Genomic DNA, 25,061 nt, shown 5'->3' on the forward strand with positions numbered 1-25,061 from the left:
GCTTAGTTCGTGTGATGGGCACGGGCGTCCCTCGCTTCATTGGCACCGAATTTCAACTGTGTTGTATGGAGCTGCTTAATTTCATGCATTATTATAATGGCCCGCTGGGTGTTGTCCCACGCCACTGCCGTCATAGCGTCGATTTGAATCTTTTTCATGAAATGAAAAAAGAGCAAGAAACCGGTGTTTCAATTTATATTTTTTCATTTGAAAGGCTGTGCATGTCGTTCGGTATAAACTGCCATGGATTCAGTATATTGGGCATTTGAATGTACCGAAGACATCTGGTTATGTCGGTAGTTTTTTTTGTACGTCTGTCTTGAGACGGGCCAGATGGACTTCAAGAGGTGAGCACTTTTATATATGGATATTTGTGCATTTGATGAATGGATCCCTACTTATTTATAAGAGGTGCCATTTTCAGTGGATTGTGGTGTATTTTAGATGCAATTCGCTATTGCAATGCAGTTGTATAAAGTGCATTACTTTGTCAGAAAAAATCTATTTGGAGAAAAACAATCTGCAGAATAAGAGCAGTGGTAACCCATTGTGAAAAGTCAGTTAAAAGCTGTAATACTTAAATACATGGCAAGAATTATTGTACTTAAATATTATTTGCATGCCATATGAATGTATTATCATTTCCAGATGTTGCCCTTCAATGAAATAGTGTTGCCGACATGTTTCGCACGTTCACATCAGTAAGGGCAGTTGGCATGCTTACGCATACAACACCGTAGCATTCGCATACCATTTCAGTTGTGCGTGACTTTTTTGTGAACGACTTTCGAAAGGGGTTGGTTTACAAGCATAATTGATTTCCTTCACAAATTGGAACCCCTTTTAAAGCATTGGGAGGGGAAGCCCAGCACAATTAAATCTTCCTTCCAATTTGTACATTTCTAAGTTGAATGTATTATGTATGCATCATATACGGTCAAGTTAACACAGTACTAATATTCCAATTATTTACAACCGAATTGGGATTTATAAGCAATAACTACAAGCCAAACCCTTGAATGTGCAACAATTTTGGGTTTATATCAGCTTTCAGAATGGATTTAGAAGTGCATTTATATGTGGTCTGAGAGGTGTTGACCCTGGTAGTGTTAACCCAGTGGAGAGCATGACTTTTCTCATCTGCATGTTGAATGATTAAACACGGAGGGGGCACTGTGATTTATGTCTTTGTATGGAGATATACAAATATATATTTTGATGTGTAGTGATGCATTAATAATTCCTCCGAGTTACTAAAGTGACGCAGTATTTTGTTACTCTGGTGATTACTACTACTACCACTTTGCTAAGCACACGCTAATTTTCCTCAACCTCTGAGCACGTGTGTACTGCAGTTTGTCTAATTTTATTTAACTTTCACTGACTGAAAGCATCGGTGCTAGCCAGCATTATTATTGTACAGTCGCCAGCGATTTTAAACACTCAGTACATTGAATAATGTATACATATAAGATGTGTGTCATTAAAATGACAAAAAAAACATGTTTTAGTGTTTACGTTTAATTGCCGGTTTACCGAAATGTAGGCATAGATAGGATATTTAAAACTAAAACCGCAGTCCCTTTTCTAAATGTCACAAACATTTATCGGCAATGGTGGAAAAGGCACTACCTTGTAAACTCGGCACATTTAACACGTGACTCTGTGATGTCACTGTTATAAATGTGTTCCCTTTTAGAGATGCGTTATTGAGAAAATGTGCCAAGTTTTTTGTTTTCTGCGTTGAGCAAGCCAGGCACACGGGGCTTGGATGTGGGAAGACCAGTGGGTGTAGTTGACACTGGCAGAGTAATACGATAATCACTATCCCTTAATTGGCTTCGGGTGGCACGTATCATTTAAACCCACCGGTAAACTGCCCAGCACTTACAGGTACTGTGCCGTGATGTCTACGTTGCTGTGATGTGTTGTGAAATTCCTCTGGCCCTGAAAAATAGTGTGGTTCTTGCATCGGCAGCCCGAATAACCTCCCCATCCCCCTCAACCCCATATTTCCCATCCATTGTTTTGTTGTGCTGCCAACAAATCTCATCGCTTGCACTATCTGGGCCCCAAAAAAATCAAATCTTGATGTACATATGAACGTTGAACTTCTTTCGAAACCGTACGTAGCCAACCGTGCTACAATCGGAGGTGATAGCAGTCTTTTTTTTTCCCCCACTGTAGTGCAACTTTGCCATTGTGGCTTTCCTCCTGCGGTGAAGTGTGAGGCTTTGCCCGCATTCCCACAAGCAGCCGTATGAGTCGGGGTTACCACACGGACCCGTTGCGGCCTCTCTCCCACGTGGACCGTGCTCGAACACAGCAGAGTCAACCCAGAAACGGGAGTTGAGTGATCATTGCCATCTTTTCTTTATTAACTTAAAATAATACTTGTTAGTTCAGGGTTGTATAAGCTAACTCTAGTACTGTAAATTTTAAGTATTGTACACAAAACCCAATGTAGTTTCCCACCAGTTATGGGTTGTAGGTGAGGAGTGGATGGGCCTGGGGACTGGGGGGTAGAGGGGCTGAGTCCTTTCAATGCGACGACAAGAAATGAGCCAAGTGGAGTTTCTTAGAATTGTTCCAGCATGGCTCAGGCCTGCTTCCAACAGCTGTACAGAGACGAGCTGTCCCCACCCTCGCCATGTTTGGTTGGCCATCGAACGAAGACGGTCACTGCATGGGTGTGCTGCTGCGGCCGTCTGGAACGTTTTTCTTCCGATATTAATAAGCCACTGGAGCTATGCACTTTAAAATAATCTAGACTGAAAACTAATTTCTTTAGAACTGCGTTATGTCTTTAGTTTGTCCTTCCCCAGAACATCCCGATAGGCACGGTTGGTTACGTACGGTGCGAGTGAAATTATACATATGTACACTCGCGCAGCAGCGAGCTAGGAAGGCAGGGAAGGCAGACGAGCGAGCACCCAGCTTTCAATTTCCTTCAGGACGGCCTCCTTCACCTCCGGTAGCTCCTTGTGGAGGACGTGATAGGCGTCCTGGTACCACTGGCACGTGACATCGCAACAAAGAAAAGGGAAATAGGCAATTATGCAAACGTAGCACCCCACACCGGAACAGAGTAGCCACCTGACCTGGTATTTCCAGGATCGTCGTCTTTCTGAGCTAGCTGTCCAAGTGGAGAGACCCGAAGTATTGGGGTGATGGGGTCTTGTTTACAGGTGCTGCTGAGAAGTCTAGCTGTGGCATTTTTTGGATGGTCTGGAGTTTGGAGAGGAGGGATTTGGTGGTGGTGGTGCGCCGTAGAGGAGCACGCTGTATTAGACGATGTTAATGCGTGCATGGAGGATTCAGGGGTTACGGCAGCAGTTGGGCAGAAGAGACGGTGAACGGGAGAGAGAGCGCGCACGGGAGGGATGAGCTTCTGCAGACGTGAGATGCATCGTCAACGACAAGACGTCCAAAACAAAACCTTCGGAAACTATTCGCCAGCGGGAACCAGCGCGATTTTAATAAAGCCGCGTTTCGCCCGAGCCGAGGTATCCCGCGCTGCCCGTCGTACCCGGAGTGTCTTGTCCTGGCTGGGTGCGAGGTCGTAGAAGAGCCGGGCTCCCTCGGGGTCGCACAGGCGGTCGACACCGCCCTGCAGCAGCAGGAACGGCCAGCGGACCGACGGGGCGAGCCAACGGACGCGCGCCGACGTCTCCGAGAGGCCCAGCCCCATGGCCACGCTGACTCGGCCGTGATGGACGAACGGGTCAGATTCGTACGCCTGCACCTGAGGAGGGTGGTGGTGGTGGTGGTGCAGGGGAAGGAACCCAACCCGGTGGGTTAGTCCATACTCGCGTCTGCCAGGTGTGTTTTGTTTTAGGTATTTGACGTAACTCCCACAATCCGCAAGGCTGGACGGTGGCCCTCGTCCAACTGGAAGATTACAAACGGACAGTAGGTCAAGTTCAATAAAAGTATAATAAGTATAACCTGTAAAAACAAAGTTTTTCACTATAAATCCTTTATATGCGTGGCGGCTAGAGTCCTCTCGTCCTCTGGCTTGAGATGGCTGCCACCTATGGGTCAGATGATTGCATTACACCATTAAGGAATTGGTAATTAAATATAATATTTTTGTCCTAAAAAATGATAAATTTTTGAAAAAAAAATTCACGAACATTAATTTTCACGCACAACGAGTCTGTGTGGAAAATGTCAGCTCGATTGGATCACGGGAAGTGGGTTAAATAACGACCGAAAGATTTGCACGGTCCTAAGCAAGCAAGCGAACTTAATATAAAGGATTTAAAAAAGGGCTGTAAGTGTTTTAAAGAGTCATCATTGTCTTACCTCGTTGGAATCTCTGCTCAACCAGGCTGTGTTCACAGAGCCAACAGGACATCTGGGCCACATGGAATTCATAATTCGGGCCATATACATCTTGGGACAAAGAAAAAGAGAAAAGATTATTGCACAGAATTATAATACAATCCACGGCATCGGTCACGGTTTCCACATGATTACGTAAACAGGACCACTGCCTGAAACGTCGCGTGTTAACGTATACATATTTTTTCCTCTACAGAGCGGTGTTATTAGTGACGAATATATAGTGCGTATATCTGTATGAGTATATCTGTATGAGCTTTCAACGAAGAGCAATTATGAGCGGAAAACATTCAACTGTACAAGTGGCCAGGAATGTCTGCGGCAAGTATGTGAAACACGTGGGACTTATTCGTATTTTATTTCCCAGACAACAACTGTGGGAATTGAGTAGAGTGTTGTCGGCAAGTCTCAAGTTTATTTTAATTTGACCACGTGAGACCTCGAGACGAGGGACTGACGAGTCGCCGGCTCTCACCAACGTGGGCGACGTGACGGACGGGCTCAGGGTGACGAGCGGGGCGATGAGGATGACTCCCGCAAAGTCGTCCGGGCATTCGCTCGCAGCCGCGATGGCCACGGCGCCGCCCTGCTCACCACCACACAGCACGGCTCATCATCACCGCCATCGTCATTAATATCAGCCATGGTCCATCCACTGCTGGATGAACGAGTGGCCAAGCAGTCGCCTTGCTCGCCACGGCCGCCACCACCACCACACGGCACGGCTCATCATCACCGTCATCATCATCATCAACAACACAAGCCACGATCTATCAGCTGCTGGATGCAGGGATTCCCAAGGAGCCGCGCGATGATGTAATGATCCACCCAGCGCACCGTTGCTCACGATGTTCGACGACGGAGTTTGTCGCGGTTCTGCTCGCGTGCCGCCGTGCCAGATTTCAGACGTGTTGCTCTCTTAACAGCCCCCAAAAATTTCGATTTTAAGCTTTCGTGACTGCAGGGATTCATATTCTGGGTTCTTTCTGTAAAGTCACGTAGAAGGGAAATAATAAAATAATAAAAATTCTAAGAAATTCTCACGACGATTCGATTGCAACACAAGCAATCATCATCAGGTGTGAAAACCACGGCAATAAAATTAGAAAAAAGTTGCTGTGTTTTTCACACCTGATGATGATTGCTTGTGTTGCAATCTAAACGTCATGATAATTTTATTGTTTATTTTTATTATTTTATTATTTCTCTTCTACGTGACTTTACCGAAGGAACCAAGAATATGAGCCCCCCCCAAAAAGGTCTGTCCAGGCTGTACGGGTGGGGTGGTGGGGGGAACCTCTGCCTTGTGCGCGTGTGCCCGATGGTCGGACTTGCCATCGAGTGGCCGAGCAGAAAGCATGGCCGCTCCGGGTGTTTCGTCCTCGCGAGCCTCACGTGCTGAAGGCAGTCGCGGACGTAGACGCCGAGCCGAGCCTCGGACACTCGCTCGCCCTCGCTCCTCCCGTGGCCAACTGCGGAGCGACACGCGAGCGGCGAAACCGCGGTCAGAGGCGGCGCACGCGAACGGGACAAAGAGCCCCCCCAAAAAAACGAAGAGTCGCGATGATAATAGCAGCGCTGCACTCGTCGAACAAAAACAATTGACAGGCGACGTTGCAGGCATTAGCCCCACTTTATAACAGATGTAGACGTTTTAGACGATGGGTCTTCGTAGCAGACACGTGCAGACTGTACTCTTTGGCTTTTTCGGTAAAGTCACGTAGGTGATTTTGCTGCGACGGTGCCACCTGAAGACGGAAGCTTGTGTTGCCTCCGAAACGTCGTGATTTATTTTATTTTTATTTTACTTTTTACCTACGTGACTTTACCGAAAAAAACAAAGAGTATAGGCCCTTGCAGTCACAAACACTTCAAATGTAGAACATGCAGACTTCTATGATGAAGGGTCATTGCCTGAAACGTCTTCTGCATTTTATTGTCATATAGATGTTTTAATGTTAGTGCCGTTTAATTGATGAATGTGCTCAGTTCACGTTATTTGTGCCCACGCATACACTGCCGCCAATGCAGGATAACACAAAAAAATGTGTACAAAAAAAACACATTCATTTCTCCGTGATTGACGTGTTTATCATTTAGACTGGGAGCAACGTTCTTGCGTGGTGTGTGTTGACGTGGAGCATGATGAATGGCACGCACCTTGATCTCCTTCATCTCCCGAGTGCTGATGTTTACACACTGCACAAGATACTCATTTAAGGCTGGGTCTACCTAGGAGTGACCCACAAAACAAATACAGGTGTCCCTCACTTTACGCGGGTTCGGTTTTATGCGATTTCACGTATACACGGTTAGCCTATTTCTCGCCAACATTCGTTCTATGCGGGTTTAATTCACTCATGCGCAGCGATGCAGTCAGACGTGGAGCAACGTTGTGTGGAATGTACTCGGTACAGATACACACAGAGATACATAGATACATGTAGAGATACAACATTGCGTGTGTACTACATGCTCTACTCGGCGGGCAGCTGCTTCACAGAGAGATACACGCAGATACATACACAGATACATAGATACAGATTCACACACAGAGATACAGAGAGATACACAGAAAAAGAGATACACACATGCATAGAGATACATACATACAGAGAAACACACAGATATATAGATACAGATTCACACACATAAAGATACAGAGATACATAGAGAGATACACAGATACATACACAGATACATAGAGAGATACACCCAGACACATACACATAGATAAATATGTACACACAGATACATACAGAGATACATCAAGAGAGACACACACAATTACATACACATAAAGATACAGTGATAAAACATTGTGTGTGCTGTGCATGCTACTCTGCCGGCAGCTGCCTCGTACGGTCTCGCTTAGCGCGCCCGGTTTCTCCTGAACGCATCCGCTACCACTACCGCACGGAGCGAGGGAAACCTGCACATCGAAGACTCCTCGAGACGTCCGCACGGGCTGACGGGCAGAGGTCGCAAACGGGTTTTGATTCCTTACCCGTACCCGGCCGCACCAGGGTCGCAAACGGGTACCCGTACCCGGCCGTACCCGTACCCTACCCGTACGGTAGGGTACGGGTACGGGTACCTGATTGCGACCTCTGGGATGAAGCCATGTTGCAGACGCGGGTGGGTTGATTCTAGGAACTTGAATTGTGAGAAGAGACAAGACGTTGGGAAATGAGTGACAAACAGTTACTCACCAGTGACTCACGGCCTACCCGTACCCGTACCCGGCCGCACCAGGGTCGCAAACGGGTACCCGTACCCAGCCGGGTACGGGTAGCTGGGTATCGGGTAGGGTACGGGTATCGGGTACCCGGTTGCGACCTCTGGGATGAAGCCATGTTGCAGGCGCGGGTGGGTTGATTCTAGGAACTTGAATTGTGAGAAGAGACAAGACGTTGGGAAATGAGTGACAAACAGTTACTCACCAGTGACTCACGGCCTACCCGTACCCGTACCCGGCCGCACCAGGGTCGCAAACGGGTACCCGTACCCAGCCGGGTACGGGTAGCTGGGTATCGGGTAGGGTACGGGTATCGGGTACCCGGTTGCGACCTCTGCTGACGGGGCAGGTGCTGCACACAGCCGTCACACGAGCCGGGAGGAGTGTGTCACCTTCCCCCAGAACCATCTCCCTCCCATCCCCCCCCACCCCCGGTCAACTTTGTCTCCCGAGTTCCAAAATAAATTCTAGATTTGAAGCTTTCGTGACTGCAAGGATTCATATTCTTAGGGTTGTTCGGTAAAGTCACGTAGGTAGAAAATTAAAATTAATAAAAGTAAAATAAAAATAAAATAAAAATCACGACATTTCGGAGGCAACACAAGCTTCCGTCTTCAGGTGGAACCTTCACAGCACGATAGCTGTATCTTACTTTATTTTTATTTTACTTTTATTAATTTTTATTTTTTACCTACGCGACTTTCCAAAATTAACCCGGGTGGATTGCCCAGTCGAGGCTGCCCGATGAGAGGGCAGGGGGGAGTTTAAGTTTCCTGGAGCCACCACGCGGAATTGTGGGCAAGGGGATGTCCTTGACGGCCACTTGCGGCCACCTCCGTGGGCTTGACTTGTGATTGGCAACCTCTTTGTAAAAAAGAAAAAAATCGAAGTAATTTTCCTGCTCAAATGAGCGTTGAGGTGGTACTCAGGTCCGGTTTACGTCGTATTGGATACACTGCGATAAAAAAATAGTTTTTTCAGCTCATCGGATTACTCCAGGTACAAATATTCTCCATAATATATGTTTTTTTTTTGGTTAGATCGCTTAAATATATAAATGTCTCGTTAAACGCGCCACCAACCAACACAGCCAACTAGTAAGGTTTGTCACGTAAAACAGAACATGGCAATTCGTTACTAGTACAGCACACCGGTGTGTTGGAGAGAAAATCCACAACATTAATAATCTGAGTATGACGTTTCGCCAGTAATTACAACTAGCTTCATCAGGCGAACAGCCAGATTTGTGAAGAAGTCCTTCTGTTTCATTCCTTAAATAGAGGACGTCACTTCTGAGTCCTACACGTGCGAAGGGGAGGGGGGGGTTAAGCTCTACATATTCTGTCTTAATTTGAAGCTTTCGTGACTGCAGGAATCCATACTCTTTGGTTCTTTCGGTAAAGTCACTGCTGGATGATTTTTTCCGCCTGAGGACGACCGCTTGTGTTGCGATCGAAACGTCGTGATTTATAATTTTTTGTTTTATTTCATTTATTTTTCTACCTACGTGACTTTACCGAAAGAACCAAAGAGTATACATATTTTTTCGATTTAAAGCTTTCGTGACCGCAGTGATTCATCTTCTTGGTTCTTTCGGCAAAGTCACGTAGAAGGAAAATAATAAAATAATAAAAATAAAACATAATAAAATAATTCTCACGACGTTTCGGCCATAACGCAAGCAGCCGTCCTCAGGTGAAGAACAGGTCTGTCGGGGAGACAGCGTCTGAATGACAGACCTGGTCTTCACCTGAGGACGGCTGCTTGCATTGTGGCCGAAACGTCGTGAGAATTATTTTATAAAGTTTTATTTTTATTATTTTCCTTCTACGTGACTTTACCAAAAGAACCAAGAAGAGGAGTATTCATATTCTGATTTCATGAGACCTGCTCACGTCCCTTCTGTTTGCACCCAAGAGCGAGCCACTCGCTCGACTGCCAAGGCACCCAGCCAGCTTCATTATCCGTCTTTGGTAATTCGATTTTTTTTTTGGTGGGGGTTACTAAAGGTTCAGACCGCACACCTCGCTTGCTACTGTGGTGAAATGTGAACTTGGCAAGGAAGTACGCTGAGCTAATGCCAGCATTTTCTTTAAAAGCTTCGCCCACAACCACAAATAATTCCATCTTTGGGCAATGAGGATGCTGGAGTCTGTTTTGCTGGTTATACAGGCATACACCAAATCACACACACACACATATATAGTAGATGCAGACTCTGACATGGCCCAGCCAGAGAGTGTTTGCCGAATCAAGAAAGCCACCGTGGTTCTTTTTTTACCACGCGTGTACTTAAGCGTACAAATGTATTAACGTTGAATTTCTTTCGCACCGCACGTAGCCAACCGTGCTCATTGGAGGTGTGGGGAAAGGACAAAATACTACGCGCCATTTGCTTCTGGTGACGTTAAAGAGGCCCTGACATCAATCGAAACCAGTAGGCCATTGTGTACCGGTGGCATGGTCCAAATTTGCCAGCAGTCATTGCCCCATACTGGCAAACTAATACCCCACTTTCAGGCCGGCACTGCGGTGATTCTTAAGCATGTCTCCGTTATCAAGGAAGGAAACTCCGTCAACCTCAGCAAGTTCCCAGCGCGCGGAGCGAAACGTCGGACATCGTGCTGAACAACACGCGGTGCGACCCGAAATCGCATCGGAGAGCGACACAGCGCAACAACAACAAAAGCAACAACAACAACAAAAGCAACAACAACAACAAAAGCAACAACAACAACAAAAGCAACAACAACAATAACCTCCACGGCAGAGTACGCACAGTACCCAATGCCAGCTGGAACAGTCGAGAACACTGTCACGGGAATTACTTTGGCACGCCACATCCATCACGACATTGTTTTCGTCCAATATTTCCATAAACCTGTTCAGAGGTTTATATAAATACAAGGGGCAATAATATAGGGATTTTTTTTTTATGGAAAGCCATACTTTGCACTGTAGTGGTGGTGCCTTATGCTAACAATCCCTACTTCAAGCCAGCCAAGGAGCGTTCTTGAAAACAGAGTGAGTAATTAAGCCGTGTACACTTTTCTAAGCCTGCCTCTTGGTCTCTGTCCCAGTGTTTCCAGGAGGAATAAGCAATTTAGGGACACATGTGCCGATGGACACACACTGGCACTGCCTTTTAGCCTCACACAAGGCCACAATGAAGTAATTTCCCTTTCAGAGCTGTCTTATTGAGGATTGTGTTGAGTTGTCGTGCCCAATGGCTTCAAGGCATTATCACTCAAGTCAGCATCAATATCTTTGGGTGCATGCATTTTGGCTCATGGACAGTGAGCGAATAGCGCAGAACAAGATCTGTTGGGTAAGAGTTTGCATGGTGGGTGGCAATGCTATGTTTGGATAATCTTCAATCCCACACTGTAATCTTCTACACACACTGCCAAGAAATCAGGGACTGGTACCGCATGCCCTGATGAGCCCAATCATGGAAGGGAAAGGCTGATGGCAAGAGTTAAAGTTAGACCGGGAGGTGGAAGCCAACTGACTTACTTTGAACACTCAAGTCTCCCTTGTAATACATACTTTTTGATCGAGTGGTGGGGCAGTGGTTCGCACACTGCTCTCCGAACCCGACTACCATGTGTTTTAGATTATTTGGCCGCGATAAATGTCCACGTGATAAGCCAACTTTGTTGAGCTATCACTTGTGATGGCCAAGAGCTACATAGCTCAGTGGGTCTTACCTGGTAAAACAAAAATACTCTTTGGTTCTTTCGGTAGAAAGAACCAAAGAGTATGGATTCCTGCAGTCACGAAAGCTTCAAATCAAAACAAGAATAGTTTAGATTAGTTTCACCCGAGTGCAATTCCTTGCCAAGGTTAACATCAGCGGTGGCGAATGATATCTGATCCAGCCCTGGCCTCCCCACCCCATTCACCGTCCTGCACTGACCAGAGTGGTGAAGTATGGTCAAACGACCCCCCCCCCCACAGCACAGTCGACGTGGCATGGACAGGCCTTCATCCGGCGGTGCTTAGACAGATGGCCGCTGTAAATGATTATTATCATTACGTTTACATCGATCGTACATTCAATGTGCAGTTGACATTAAGCCAGTGTCGCTCAGTGGAGGCGCTATAGCCGAGAGGGTTAACTCCACACAAAATCGCAATGTAATGTATTGGTCGTGGAAGCCGACGTGTTAAACTAAGCCGAGGTGTGAATTCAAATCCGTGTCAGTCACAAGTCAAGTCAATTTTACTTTCACGTGGCGCATTTTTGGCATGAATCTGCCACCCAAATCCGCCGTCACATGAATACTCGTGAACGTAAAAATAGACAATCGTTTACAGCCGAGAGCGACAGACCCATACCGCTTATAGGTGTTGGAAATGTACAAAAAATAACAACGGCAAGTTGTGGCTGCGAGTTAGTTTGACGCAAGTGCAAAGAGATGTGTTTTGACTTAGAATGCAGTGGTGGAGCCCATCGCAATGCTTCGTGGGAGGTTGTTCCAGAAGTGCGGCGCTGCAAGTTCGCGCGTTAAACTAAAATTGTCTCACATCCGCTCCCCTCAGCCACTGCTCCTCGGCACAGAAGACGCTGCTTTATGAATGCTGAACACGAGCCCTGTCCACTGGCACCCGCTCGTCCCACACCTCTTCCACGTCCCCACATCTGCGAGCGATCCGTCCACTGTGAATGGAAGGCACTCGGTGGCACTGCGTGGTTGGCATGGGCCCTGGTGCAAGAAATGATAATGCCCCCCCCCACCCCTCCCCCATATCTTGCAGCATCCTAACCCCTTTGGGGCCCGGTGCTTGCGCCCCTCCGGCCCGTGATGGGCGGCGGTGCGGTTGCGCTGCCGCCCGCATGCACTCACCGTGGTCGTGGGCAAACACGAGCACGTTGTGTTGCACCAGCATCCGGGCCACCTCGTCATAGCGGCCACAGTGCTCGCCCAGCCCGTGACTCACGAACACCAGTGCCCTGCCACGTACACAAAAAACATCACCACCAACCATGGGATAGTCGTACGGCGGCTTGTAAGTGTGAATGCATGTTGAACTTCTTTCGCACCGTACGTAGCCAACCGTGCTAATTGGGGATGCGGGAAGACGACACATTCAACACAATAAAACAGTTGTGAGGAAATTCGTTTTCAATCGAGATGATTTAAAATCACGTAGCTCAAATCCGGCACTGCGAGTTGAAAACAAGCGAATCAGATGGTCCGATTGGAAAGCGGCCCAGATTCATAGAGTCGGGGAACCTCCTGGCAGATATCTATTAGATCCAGGAATAACCTCCCAAATTCTCAGTTTTATATATACCTCCAGATTCGGGACGTGTTCACCAGAGCCAGAGATCTAATTACACTCCCTCCGGCAGTAATAAAATAGCTCCAGTGAGATGAAGGGAGATGCAAACTATCTGAAGCTTACCGGCTTCTGCTCTCAGGGACGAATAGTGGACGACCTCAGACCCTAGCGATATGGGAGCAAATCGTGAAACGGCCAATCCCCAACAAGACATGGACCCAGATTTGGAATCCCATCTCCCAAGGGGTCAGAGCCCTCCCTCTGAGAACTGTCCAATTCAACATTCTACATGGGGCCCACGGGGCCCACGTGGCCAATCAGAGGAGGGCCACGTTTGGTGCAGCCTCATCTCCGGAATGCCCAAGGTGTCCTCCGGGTGTAACACACGATGACGAGTTCTATGAACATGTATAATGGGGGTATTCAATACGATGAACAGAACGTCTGTAAAACAATACGCGTGAAAACTACCCCGTGGGACCGAAGAGAAGTGGGACTGAATCGAGAACAGAACATTTTGAACAGAACATTTCAATATAGCAGCCAGAAAACCCACATTGAGCCGTGGAAGAATCACGAACCACCCCCCCCCCCCTCGTCCCATACTCAACGGTTGTATTCATTAGGCCCAATCTCAGCACTGGAGCATCTGAGCAATACGCTCATGGACAAGGAATAAGAATACAGCACGTGCATGGGGTCCATTCCTAAAACCTTAGAACAGTCTTAAATACCTGAGGCCAGAATGGCAATGACCTGGCAAACCCCCCCACCCTACCCTCTAAAAAAATTCCCATCCCTGCCTGCTCTGATGAGTCAGGTGTGCATGCCTGAAACCGTCGATGCAACTGGTAATGCCGTCCAGAATGTTAGGATGTTGCAATGTTACGATGTGAGGGAGGATGTGGAATAAAAAAGATTCTATTTTTTAAAAAGTGCGTAGCTCCAGTGGATTCCTAATTTCGGAAGGAAGAGCATTCCAGACGGCCGCAGAAGCGCATCTGAAAGCGCGCGATGGCTGCCCATGGCAAACCATCGAACAAAGTCGCTGTGAGGATGACCGGAGTTCGCGTGATGGTTTATGATTCTTGACGAAATCATCCAAGTATAGTGTGGTTCATTTGTGGCAAGAACTTTGTGCTGCAAGCGGAGCCTCATTTGTCACTTGGAGTTGGGTTTTTTTTTTACAGAAAGAATGCTGCTCGGCTGCCTTGGAGCAGAGGATGCATGGCTAAAGGCACCGCTAACGAGAGTACAAAGGACACCTGGACAAGTGACACTTGGACAATTGACGCCTGGACAAGCACAGTATGACTTTGAGAACCCCCCCCCCACCACCTACATATTCCACAAGTAGTGACTAATCCCATATCTGCATTTTCCATAAATATGCTAAATTCCTCTGTTGATATGCAAATACCTTTGTCAAGGCGCCCTCCTCCTCTAACCCAGCTTAAATATACGCTGCCAAGCTTGGTGGTGTTCATTCAGACGCTGTCTTTCCGACAGACCTGTTCTTCACCTGAGGACGGCTGCTTGCATTGTGGCCAAAACGTCGTGAGAATTGTATTTTATTATGTTTTATTTTTATTATTTTATTATTTCCCTTCTACGTGAATTTACCGAAAGAACCAAGAAGATGAATCCCTGCAGTCACGAAAGCTTTAAATCGAAAAAATAGCACAGGAGACTTTCAGGTTTCCGAGGACAGCAGCTGCCCTCAATTAGAGGACGATTCTGTGAAAATCAGGACAGGTGGAAGGCAACCCTCTATTGTATATGTCGCAGGCTTCTTCCCACTCTTGTCTCTATCTCTTGGTTTTGGATGAAGAAGCTCCATAGTGTTGTTGCCAAGTGTGTATTTATGTATTTGTCCACAAGGCAGTGTTGTTGATCATCCCGCTGCCGATGATGATGATGTTGGAGGGTAATGCATTCGGCTACATGGGCCATCGAGCAGCTGTCGCTCGCGATATCTTACGCAAAATATTCACAGATGCCTGCATAGAAAGGGTGGCCAATGAGGGGCTTAATAAGTTTCCTCTATCACTTACCGTTGGGCTAGGAAACACAGCGTCTCAAATGGTTAGCCACTCACTGAGTGGCCAAACAGCAGACAGGGGGATGGGGGGGTGTAAGCTGTTGATGTTGCCATTTACACGACACTTTGCGGAGAATTCCCAAGTTGCATGAAGGGATCGTGCCATTAACGAGGGCTTCGGTCCTCGAGGAGTCAGAGGTGGTTAGTCCGGTTTACGGAACTGCGTCGTCTGATAACAGGCGAAGGAATTTAACAACAACAAAAAAACTCACAGAAACAACGCCGGTGTTCTGCTGCGTTGCCAATGTTGTCAAAACTCCCCACAGCCCTGGTGAAGGCGTGACATTCCGAGTGACCCTCCAAAAAACTTGTAGTAAAAAAAACACAAGTGAAACTTTCCCAACATGACACCTGCACGGCTCAGGTACGTACTGGACAATGGTTTCATTCCTTTGACGAAGGGGTAAATGCAGTGGTTCTTAACATTTACTGTTCATAAATGCAAAGGGTTTGATGAAACAAAGTAGTGGTACAATTCATAATAAAGTATTATGGGTTAGATCGCGTTATTTATAAATGTGTCGTAAATTTCGATTTAAAGCTTTCGTGACTGCAGGGATTCATCTTCTTGGCTCTTTCGGTAAAGTCACGCAGAAGGGAAATAATAAAATAATAAAATAATAAAACATTATAAAATAATTCTCACGACGTTTCGGCCACAACGCAAGCAGCCGTCCTCAGGTGAAGAACAGGTCTGTCAGACGTTGTCTTTCCGACAGACCTGTTCTTCACCTGAGGACGGCTGCTTGCGTTGTGGCCAAAACGTCGTGAGAATTATTTTATTATGTTTTATTATTTTATTATTTCCCTTCTACGAGACTTTACCGAAAGAACCACGAAGAGTAAAGTAGTTGTACTTACGTGGCCGTACTTATTTTCTGTTTTAGATAATTTACCTTCTAGAAACAAAAGTCTGGCTACGAAATGGCATTTCGCCCCCCCGGGTTAAGAAGAAGAACCACTGCTCTAACCAGTCTCGGCTGTCAAAGCTCTCGCATCTCATCGTCACTGCGTCCAACACCGCTTATTATTGTTGTTGATTTTATTTCAAAGATTAAATAATGCCACTGCGTAGACGCTCACCGCTGCTACGCTGCGTTGTCCGGATTTGCCGCGTCGAATTAATTCAGTGACCGAGTTGCCCTGAGAACGATTAGTTTAAGCGCGCTCTGTTAAATGTAAATTGTTGTTATTACGTGCAAGACGACGCTAACGCGCGTGGGAGCCGAATGAGTGGGGAGAATACAGAATGACAGAGTGTGTGAGGCCACTTCGCGTGTTACTAAGAGGATCGCGTCGTGAGTCAATGGGACATCTCTGGTAACTGACGCAAACACAATGCGAACACAATGACGTTCCTTCAGTGCTGGCAAGTAATGATAAGAACTAAAGTTCACAAGTAGAGAAAGTACGCATTTCAAATACAGATATTGCCCATTCCAAAATTGACTTGCGTACCACTGGGATTTCTGCACACAGCGTTGTAATGTACGGTGTTTTTTTCTGGAAGATCTTGCTGGTTTTTCCTGGATGTTTCTGTTGGGCGTCGTCACTTTTAGATGTTCTTTGTTCATGCTTTTGTTTGTTGCGGTTGCACCTGAGTCAAGAGCCGCATGGCTCACAGAGGCTATACCTAATCACTAAATAAAAACCTGAAAAATATTGCTTTGTATTTCGATTTAAAGCTTTCGTGACTGCAGGGAATTCATCTTCTTGGTTCTTTCGGTAAAGTCACGCGAATCTTTACCGAAAGAACCAAGAAGATATTGCTTTGTATTAAACAAAAAAGTGATCGGGAGTAATTGTCAAATCACAGCACCTTTACGATGTTTCTGAAAGCGTGGTTACCGTTACAGGCTGCAGCTGTGCCGTGATGACACACCTTGAGTCGAGTGACTTGCATTCAATCTTCAGTCGCTTCGAATACGACCCAAGAAAGCGTGTGCTCAGTGCTTCTCGCACTGCGCTTATGAACCTCGAGTGAAAATTAATTTCTTAGATTGAAAGCGCATTTCTTTAAAACCGCTTGTTGTTGTTGTGTTTAGTTTCTTGTCCTTCCCCAGCGCCTCCGATGTGCACGGTTGGCTACGTACGGTGCGCTAGAAGTTCAACAGACGTTTCCTTACAAACCGAACGACGCAGAGACATCGGTGGTGAAGGACATCTGACGGACTAGCATCGACCAGCCTGCCCGAAGCGTTGCTTAAACGACCAAGCCACTAACACGTCCAAAAGGGCCGTACATCATCTTCCAAAGTTAAGTAACCACATGCCAGAATAAGCCACTTATGGCAGTAGTTTAATCGGTAAATTGGGGTCTAATTTAGTTGATGTCAACAAGAGCAAAACAACTGCACTGATCAGAATGACCGCGTTCTCCGGATTATACGACGCAGCCTCAACTTCTGTGGGAGGTGGGGGGGAGGAAATTCAACTTCGAATCCTGAAAATACAGCACAGACATCTAAGCACGCTTCTAACCATCACTGCCAATGTGTAACCTGCAATCCACGCTCACCTGGGCTCCTGCTGGCTTGCCGGGCTGTAGTAGCGGCAGTACAGGCGGTGGTTGTCAAAGTTCACGATGTGATTCTCCTCCAGGGAAAACGCCGAGCGTTCCTCTTGGGGCGTCACAGACATCGCTCGTGGAGTCTCACAGCGGCACTACGTGGTGCGAATTCCGTCCCTTGCCAAGCCGACGACTGGGGAGCAAGTGGCAGAGAACTCCCCTCTGTCGAGGGACCGGATGATGAGTGCTGGGTGACCGTGTCAATTCCAACTGAAGGGGGGTTTTTGTTTGTCCCCGCCCATCAATGGGAGCATGACCTAATCCCACCCACCCACTCCAACACTCAACACACACACACTCACGACACACACACCAACACTCACCACACACACACACCAACACTCACCACATCCATACCAACACTCAACACACACACACTCCAACACTCAACACACACACACCCCAACACTCACCACACACACACTCACCACACACACCACACACACCCCCCAACACTCACCACACACACACCCCAACACTCACCACACACACACCCCAACACTCACCACACACACACACACCAACACTCACCACACACCCACCCCAACACTCAACACACTCACCACACACACACCACACACACCCCCAACACTCACCACACACACACCCCAACACTCACCACACACACACCCCAACACTCACCACACACACACACCAACACTCACCACACACCCACCCCAACACTCAACACACTCACCACACACACACCACACACACCCCCAACACTCACCACACACACACCCCAACACTCACCACACACACACCCCAACACTCACCACACACACACACCAACACTCACCACACACCCACCCCAACACTTACCACACAACCAACAATCACCACACACCCCAACACTCACCACACACCCCAACACTCACCACACACACCACACACACACCCCAACACTCACCACACACCCCAACACTCACCACACACACACTCCAACACTCACCACCCACCCCAACACTCACCACACACACACCCCAACACTCACCACACACCCACCCCAACACTCACCACATACACACCCCAACACACACCCCAACACTCACCACACACACTCACCACACCCCCCCCCAACACTCACCACACACACACCCCAACACTCACCACCCACCCACCCCAACACTCACCACACACACACACACTTCCCACCCCAACACTCACCACACACACACCCCAACACTCAACACACACCCACCCCAACACTCAGCACACACACACCCCAACACTCACCACACACACACCCCAACACTCACCCCAACACTAACCACACACACACCCCAACACTCACCACACACACACCCCAACGCACACCACACACACACCCCAACGCTCACCACACACACACCCCAACACCCACCCCAACACTCACCACACACCCACCCCAACACTCACCACCCACCCACCCCAACACTCACCACCCACCTACCCCAACACTCACCACACACACACACCCCAACACTCACCACACACCCCCCAACACTCACCACACACACACACACTCCAACACTCACCACACACCCACCCGAACACCCACCACCCACACACCCCAACACTAACCACACACACACCCCAACACCCACCCCAACACTCACCACACACACACCCCAACACTCACCACACACACACCCCAACACTCACCACACACACACCCCAACACTCACCACACACACACACCAACACTCACCACACACCCACCCCAACACTCAACACACTCACCACACACACACCACACACACCCCCAACACTCACCACACACACACCCCAACACTCACCACACACCCCCCAACACTCACCACACACACCCCCAACACTCACCGCACACACTCCAACACTCACCACACACACACACTCCAACACTCACCACACACCCACCCGAACACCCACACACCCCAACACTAACCACACACACACCCCAACACCAACCCCAACACTCACCACACACACACCCCAACACTCACCACACACACACCCCAACACTCACCACACACCCCAACACTCACCACACACACACCCCAACACTCACCACACACCCCCCAACACTCACCACACACACACCCCAACACTCACCGCACACACTCCAAAACTCACCACACCGCCCACCCGAAGACCCACCACCCACACACCCCAACACTCACCCCAACACTAACCACACACACACCCCAACACCCACCCCAATACTCACCACACACACACCCCAACACTCACCACACACACTCCAACACTCACCACACACACACCCCAATACTCACCACAGACACCACACACACCCCAACACTCGCCACACACATACCCCAATACTCACCACACACACACCCCAACACTCACCACACACACACCCCAACACTCACCACACACACACCCCAACACCCACCCCAACACTCACCACACACACACACCCCAACACACACCCCAACACTCACCACACCGACACTCCAACACTCACCACACACACACCCCAAAACTTACCACACACACCCCAACACTCACCACACACCTACCCCAACACTCACCACACACACACCCCAATACTGACCCCAACACTCACCACACACTCACCCCAACACTCACCCACACACACTCACCACACACACCCCAACACTCACCACACACCCACCCCAACACTCACCACCCACTCCCCAACACTCACCACACACACCCCAACACTCACCACACACAACCCCAACACTCACCACACACACACCCCAACACTCACCACACACACCACACATAAACCCCAACACTCACCACACACACCCCACACTCACCACACACACACACCCCAACACTCACCACACACCCCTCAACACTCACCACACACACACCCCAACACTCACCACACACACCCCAACACTCACCACACACCCACCCCAACACTAACCACACACACCCCAACACTCACCACACACACCCCAACACTCACCACACACTCTCCATCACTCACCACACACACACACCGAACACTCACCACACACCCAACACTCACCACACACACTCACCACACACACACCCCAACACTCACCACACACACACCCCAACACTCACCACACACACCCCAACACTAACCACACACACTAACCACACACACTAACCACACACACTCACCACACACACTAACCACACACACTCACCACACACACCCCAACACTAACCACACACACTAACCACACACACTCACCACACACACCCCGACACTCACCACACACACTCACCACACACACTCACCACACACACACCACACACACTCACCACACACACTCACCACACACACTCACCACACACACTCACCACACACACCCCAACTGTCTAACCTGTTGGGACAGTTAACGCGAGTGCAATGCTCCATCTGCTCCAAATCGCGTCCCACTGCCCATCGGTGTTGTCACCGAAGCGAAACGTTCGGCACGCCAACGTCAACCTCTAGCGGGGGTTTACCTTTTTTTTTAAGTATAAACAAAATCTTTATTTACCAACCCACCCTCCTGTTGTTCTCCTCCCCTGGTTCATCCTTGAGCGGTGCTTTTCCTCGTCGCGTGAAGACAAATTGCGCCACAGTTGAGCACTCGCATTAGCGGAATGTGTGTGCATGTCGGTTTGTTTACGGGCTCAAAAGGTTTTTTGTTTAATGTCTCGCATGAAAGGAGGGCATTGAAGACATTCCACAACTGCGGAGGAGGAGGAGGAAGCGATGTAGGAACTACGCCAATTATTCTGGCTTTCTACCATTGACCGTGCCGAAACCTTCCCCCCCATTTCAGAAACTTTCTCCCTCGGAGACGCAAGCCACTATCTTACCACCACCCACTCCGTGTTGCATCCTTGCCACGCTCCTTGCCCGTACACTTACCGCGAGAAGAAACGTTCAAGAGACGTTTACTCGAGATGCACACACACACACACACCAACCAACCACACCACTTTGCTTCTGCCGTGATCGGGGTTCTTGGTAAACTATTACAATATTCTATGGGGACCTCATTTGCCAGTAAAAATATGATAATTGGTTCTTTACCCTTCTATCTGGCAACAAAACTGACACCTTTTTGCAAGGAGTCATGTTTGCATAGACCGCAATACCTGCAGTCATAATACAAACAAAAGAACATAACTCTGAGTGCGTCTTTTGGCGTCATCTGGTCCAACCCATATGAGACTAGGCTCGAAGGAAAGCTGTCTCTGGTGTGGACCAATCAACTTCAAGGACAGTGCACATTATCAGAGTTATGTTCTTTTGTTTGTATTATGACTGCAGGTATTGCGGTCTATGCAAACATGACTCCTTGCAAAAAGGTGTCAGTTTTGTTGCCAGATAGAAGGGTAAAGAACCAATTATCATATTACAATATTATCCCGATTATAAAACTCACCGCAATCCCCTCCCTGTGTTATCCAGGGCGATGGCGTGGCGGAGTGACGTCGCCACTTGTTGCGAAGGTTCACGGTTCGAAGCAAAGCGGCAGCCCTGATTAATACTGCACGTGCAGTAAACATTACCACTCGCCCGTCTGCGTCACGGTGGACTCCAGTTACGTCACCCGCAAGAATCGACCTTCCTGTACCGTCGGCATTGTCCAGATTATATATTTTTTTAAAAATGACCTGCAAACTACTTTATTGGAATGTGCTGTGCATAGCAAACATCAATTACCGGCAAAACATCGTACTCGAATTGTAAATGTTGTGGGTTTACTTTCCAACATCCCGGTGCGCTGAACTAGTAACTAATTGGCATGTTTCGATTTAAAGCTTTCGTGACTGCAGGGATTCATCTTCTTGGTTCTTTCGGTAAAGTCACGTAGAAGGAAAATAATAAAATAATAAAACTAAAAATAATAAAATAAATCTCACGACGTTTCGGCCACAACGCAAGCAGCCGTCTTCAGGTGGAGAACAGGTCAGACTCTGCCTTCTCGACAGACCTGTTCTCCACCTGAAGACGGCTGCTTGCGTTGTGGCCGAAACGTCGTGAGAATAATTTTATTATGTTTTAGTTATATTTTTATTATTTTATTCTTTTCCTTCTACGTAACTTTACCGAAAGAACCAAGTAGATAATTGGCATGTTTTGTTTACGTAACAACCCTTACTAGTTGGCTGTGTCGGGTGGTGGTGGCGGGTTTAATGACACGTTTATATATTTACGGGATCCAACCCAAAAAAAACTCGATTCTGAATCATCGCTCTCCCCCACACCGCCTACTGCAAAACCTTGGCAGGAGACTCACGCTTTCCTGGGTGAACTCGCGTAATCGATCATACTTTGTTTAATTCAGTCGTCACGGAGCGCTTCACAAATAACAATATTACATCGGTATAATCTGAGTTACACAAAAGAACAAGTCTACACATTACAAGTCTGTTCTGCTGTAACGCGAATTGGATAGAACGCGACCATGAATGTAATTTGGGAACACGTGTTTTTATAACGCGGATGCGAATTGGATATAACGCGATCGAGAGAACGTAACTGCGTCGCGCAAGTTAGGAGTAAGCGGTAGTACGGCTCCCTCGGCGTAGCATCGCACACGGCACTGGGATGCTGCTGGATGATTCGAGATGCCACCCACTCGCCTCGGTCTTTGTTCAGCCCCAGCGTTACGCATCTCACGCCTTATCGCGGACTGTGCTTTACCCCTGTTATATTACACTGGTCAACAAAAAAAACATTTTTTTCTGGCCTGGACTTTTGCAGCTGTTTTAGACTAATTTCAGGGTGCTGATTCCAAATCTGATCTCAGATTTGCTCTATCACATCTCATTTTTATGCTATCGGCATACCCCATTTTTATTGATTTTACCCGAAATTAACTCTGTCACTTATGATTGCAAGTTGTTGCGAGTCAGTGACTGCTTTAGTGTTAAAATATGGTGCTGTATTTTTAGGATAGTGTGTTTATAATATAATTGTATGTAGATATCCACATTTATGTAATATTTTTCTTCTGCAGTTTTTATTGAAAATGCAATATTTGATATCTCAAAAACCTGATGTGATAGACAAAAACTGATGCCAGATTTGGAATCAGCACCCCAAAATGACCTTAAAACTGTTGGAATACATTATGCCAGAAAAAGTGTGTTGACCAGTGTTATTTATTATAACGCGATGTTTACGTAACGCGGTGTTCTTCAGGGACGCAATGACCGTGTTATAGGAGAACAGACTGTAGTGCAAATTATATGAAGGGCATTGTGAAATACTTCTGTAGTCTGGTTTAAAATGAAGAAAAACCCTCTTATCAGATGGTGTTCCATGGTGCCATGGACACTGCACGCAGATACTCGGGACTATGAGCCCACGAACCTAGGCTATAAAAACACATACACCTGAACCTGTAGTAAAAAGAAGTAATAAACATTGGGGGTGCATCTTATAATCCGGTCGGTAAGTGCGCGTGCGTGCGCGCGTGTATGTGACCAGATTTGCATCGACTTCCAGACTCCCAGGCACCGATTTGGGATGCGCCCCTTCTTCCCGGAACATCTTACGATCCGGATAATATCATCCAGCAGTTCCACTGTTATTAATTTCAGTTCCACTGCTGGATGATATTTTTGGATTATATTTGGATTATATTTTCTTCTGCCCGAGGACGACCGCTTGTGTTGCGATCGAAACGTCGTGATTAATTTTATTTCTCTACCTACGTGACTTTACCGAAAGAACCAAAAAGTTATGTATCCCTGCAAGTCACGAAAGCTTCAAATCAAGAATGACCATGAACCCTTTGAAAGGGGTACACATGCGTTCGTTGGCTTATCAAGTTCACCCATCTGCTTGCTCAGCCGTGAAAGTCTGCCAGTGCTGCTGTTGTTGTTACTGCAAGAGGAGGAGGTCGCGTTAAAGACTACACCGTGACGAGCACTCACGCCAAGTGCATTAACCACGTCCCTGCCTTTGTCACGACCAGGCCCTGCCGTTGTATGGCCCTCGAGAAATTTCACGACGACTCTAGCGCGTGGACGTTCCTTACCGACCATATGAATCATGATAATTGTTTTTTTACCCTTCTATCTGGCAACAAAACTGACACCTTTTTTTTACAAGGAGTCATGTTTGCATAGACCACAATACCTGCAGTCATAATGCAAACAAAAAAACATAACTCTGATAATGTGCACTGTCCTTGAAGTTGATTGGTCCACACCCGAGACAGCTTTTCTTAGAGCCTAATCTCACATGGTGTTGGACCAGATGACGCCAAAAGGCGCCTTTGTGTCAGTTTGTTGCCAGATAAAAGGGTAAAAAACCAATTATCATATTTTTTACTGAGGTTCTAATGGTGCATATGAATCATCACTGCGTTGGCGTGCGGGCTTTGTCTCGTTGCCAATGTCACAAGTGACATTTACATTCCCGACTTAAAGCTTTCGTGACTGCAGGAATTCATATTTGTTTGGGTCTTTCGGTAAAGTCACGTAGATGGGTTCAAATAATATTTACTCTCTCGCCTTGGCGGCAGCAATGGGGACTTCAGGAGGTGAACGCGAATGTCGAGAGGTCTTGTATTCTA

The 25,061-nt window shown here is 47.5% G+C and overlaps 1 protein-coding gene across 1 annotated transcript; it reads right to left on the reverse strand.

Moving 5' to 3' along the window:
- Nucleotides 1-2,349: 2,349 nt before the first annotated feature.
- Nucleotides 2,350-17,749, reverse strand: LOC133356591 (monoglyceride lipase-like). Its single transcript, XM_061574193.1, has 7 exons — nucleotides 17,494-17,749; nucleotides 12,436-12,542; nucleotides 5,683-5,819; nucleotides 4,823-4,933; nucleotides 4,309-4,398; nucleotides 3,530-3,745; nucleotides 2,350-3,014 (listed from the first exon to the last, which is right to left on the reverse strand). The coding sequence occupies exons 1-7, from the start codon at nucleotides 17,613-17,615 to the stop codon at nucleotides 2,901-2,903; spliced, it is 897 nt and encodes a 298-aa protein (XP_061430177.1). The 5' UTR covers nucleotides 17,616-17,749; the 3' UTR covers nucleotides 2,350-2,900.
- Between the last annotated feature and the right edge of the window lie 7,312 nt (nucleotides 17,750-25,061).

The sequence above is a fragment of the Lethenteron reissneri genome, chromosome 54, assembly GCF_015708825.2.
Source record: "Lethenteron reissneri isolate LAM-NWPU_2019-01 chromosome 54, ASM1570882v1, whole genome shotgun sequence".
Classification (NCBI taxonomy): Eukaryota; Metazoa; Chordata; class Hyperoartia; order Petromyzontiformes; family Petromyzontidae; genus Lethenteron; species Lethenteron reissneri.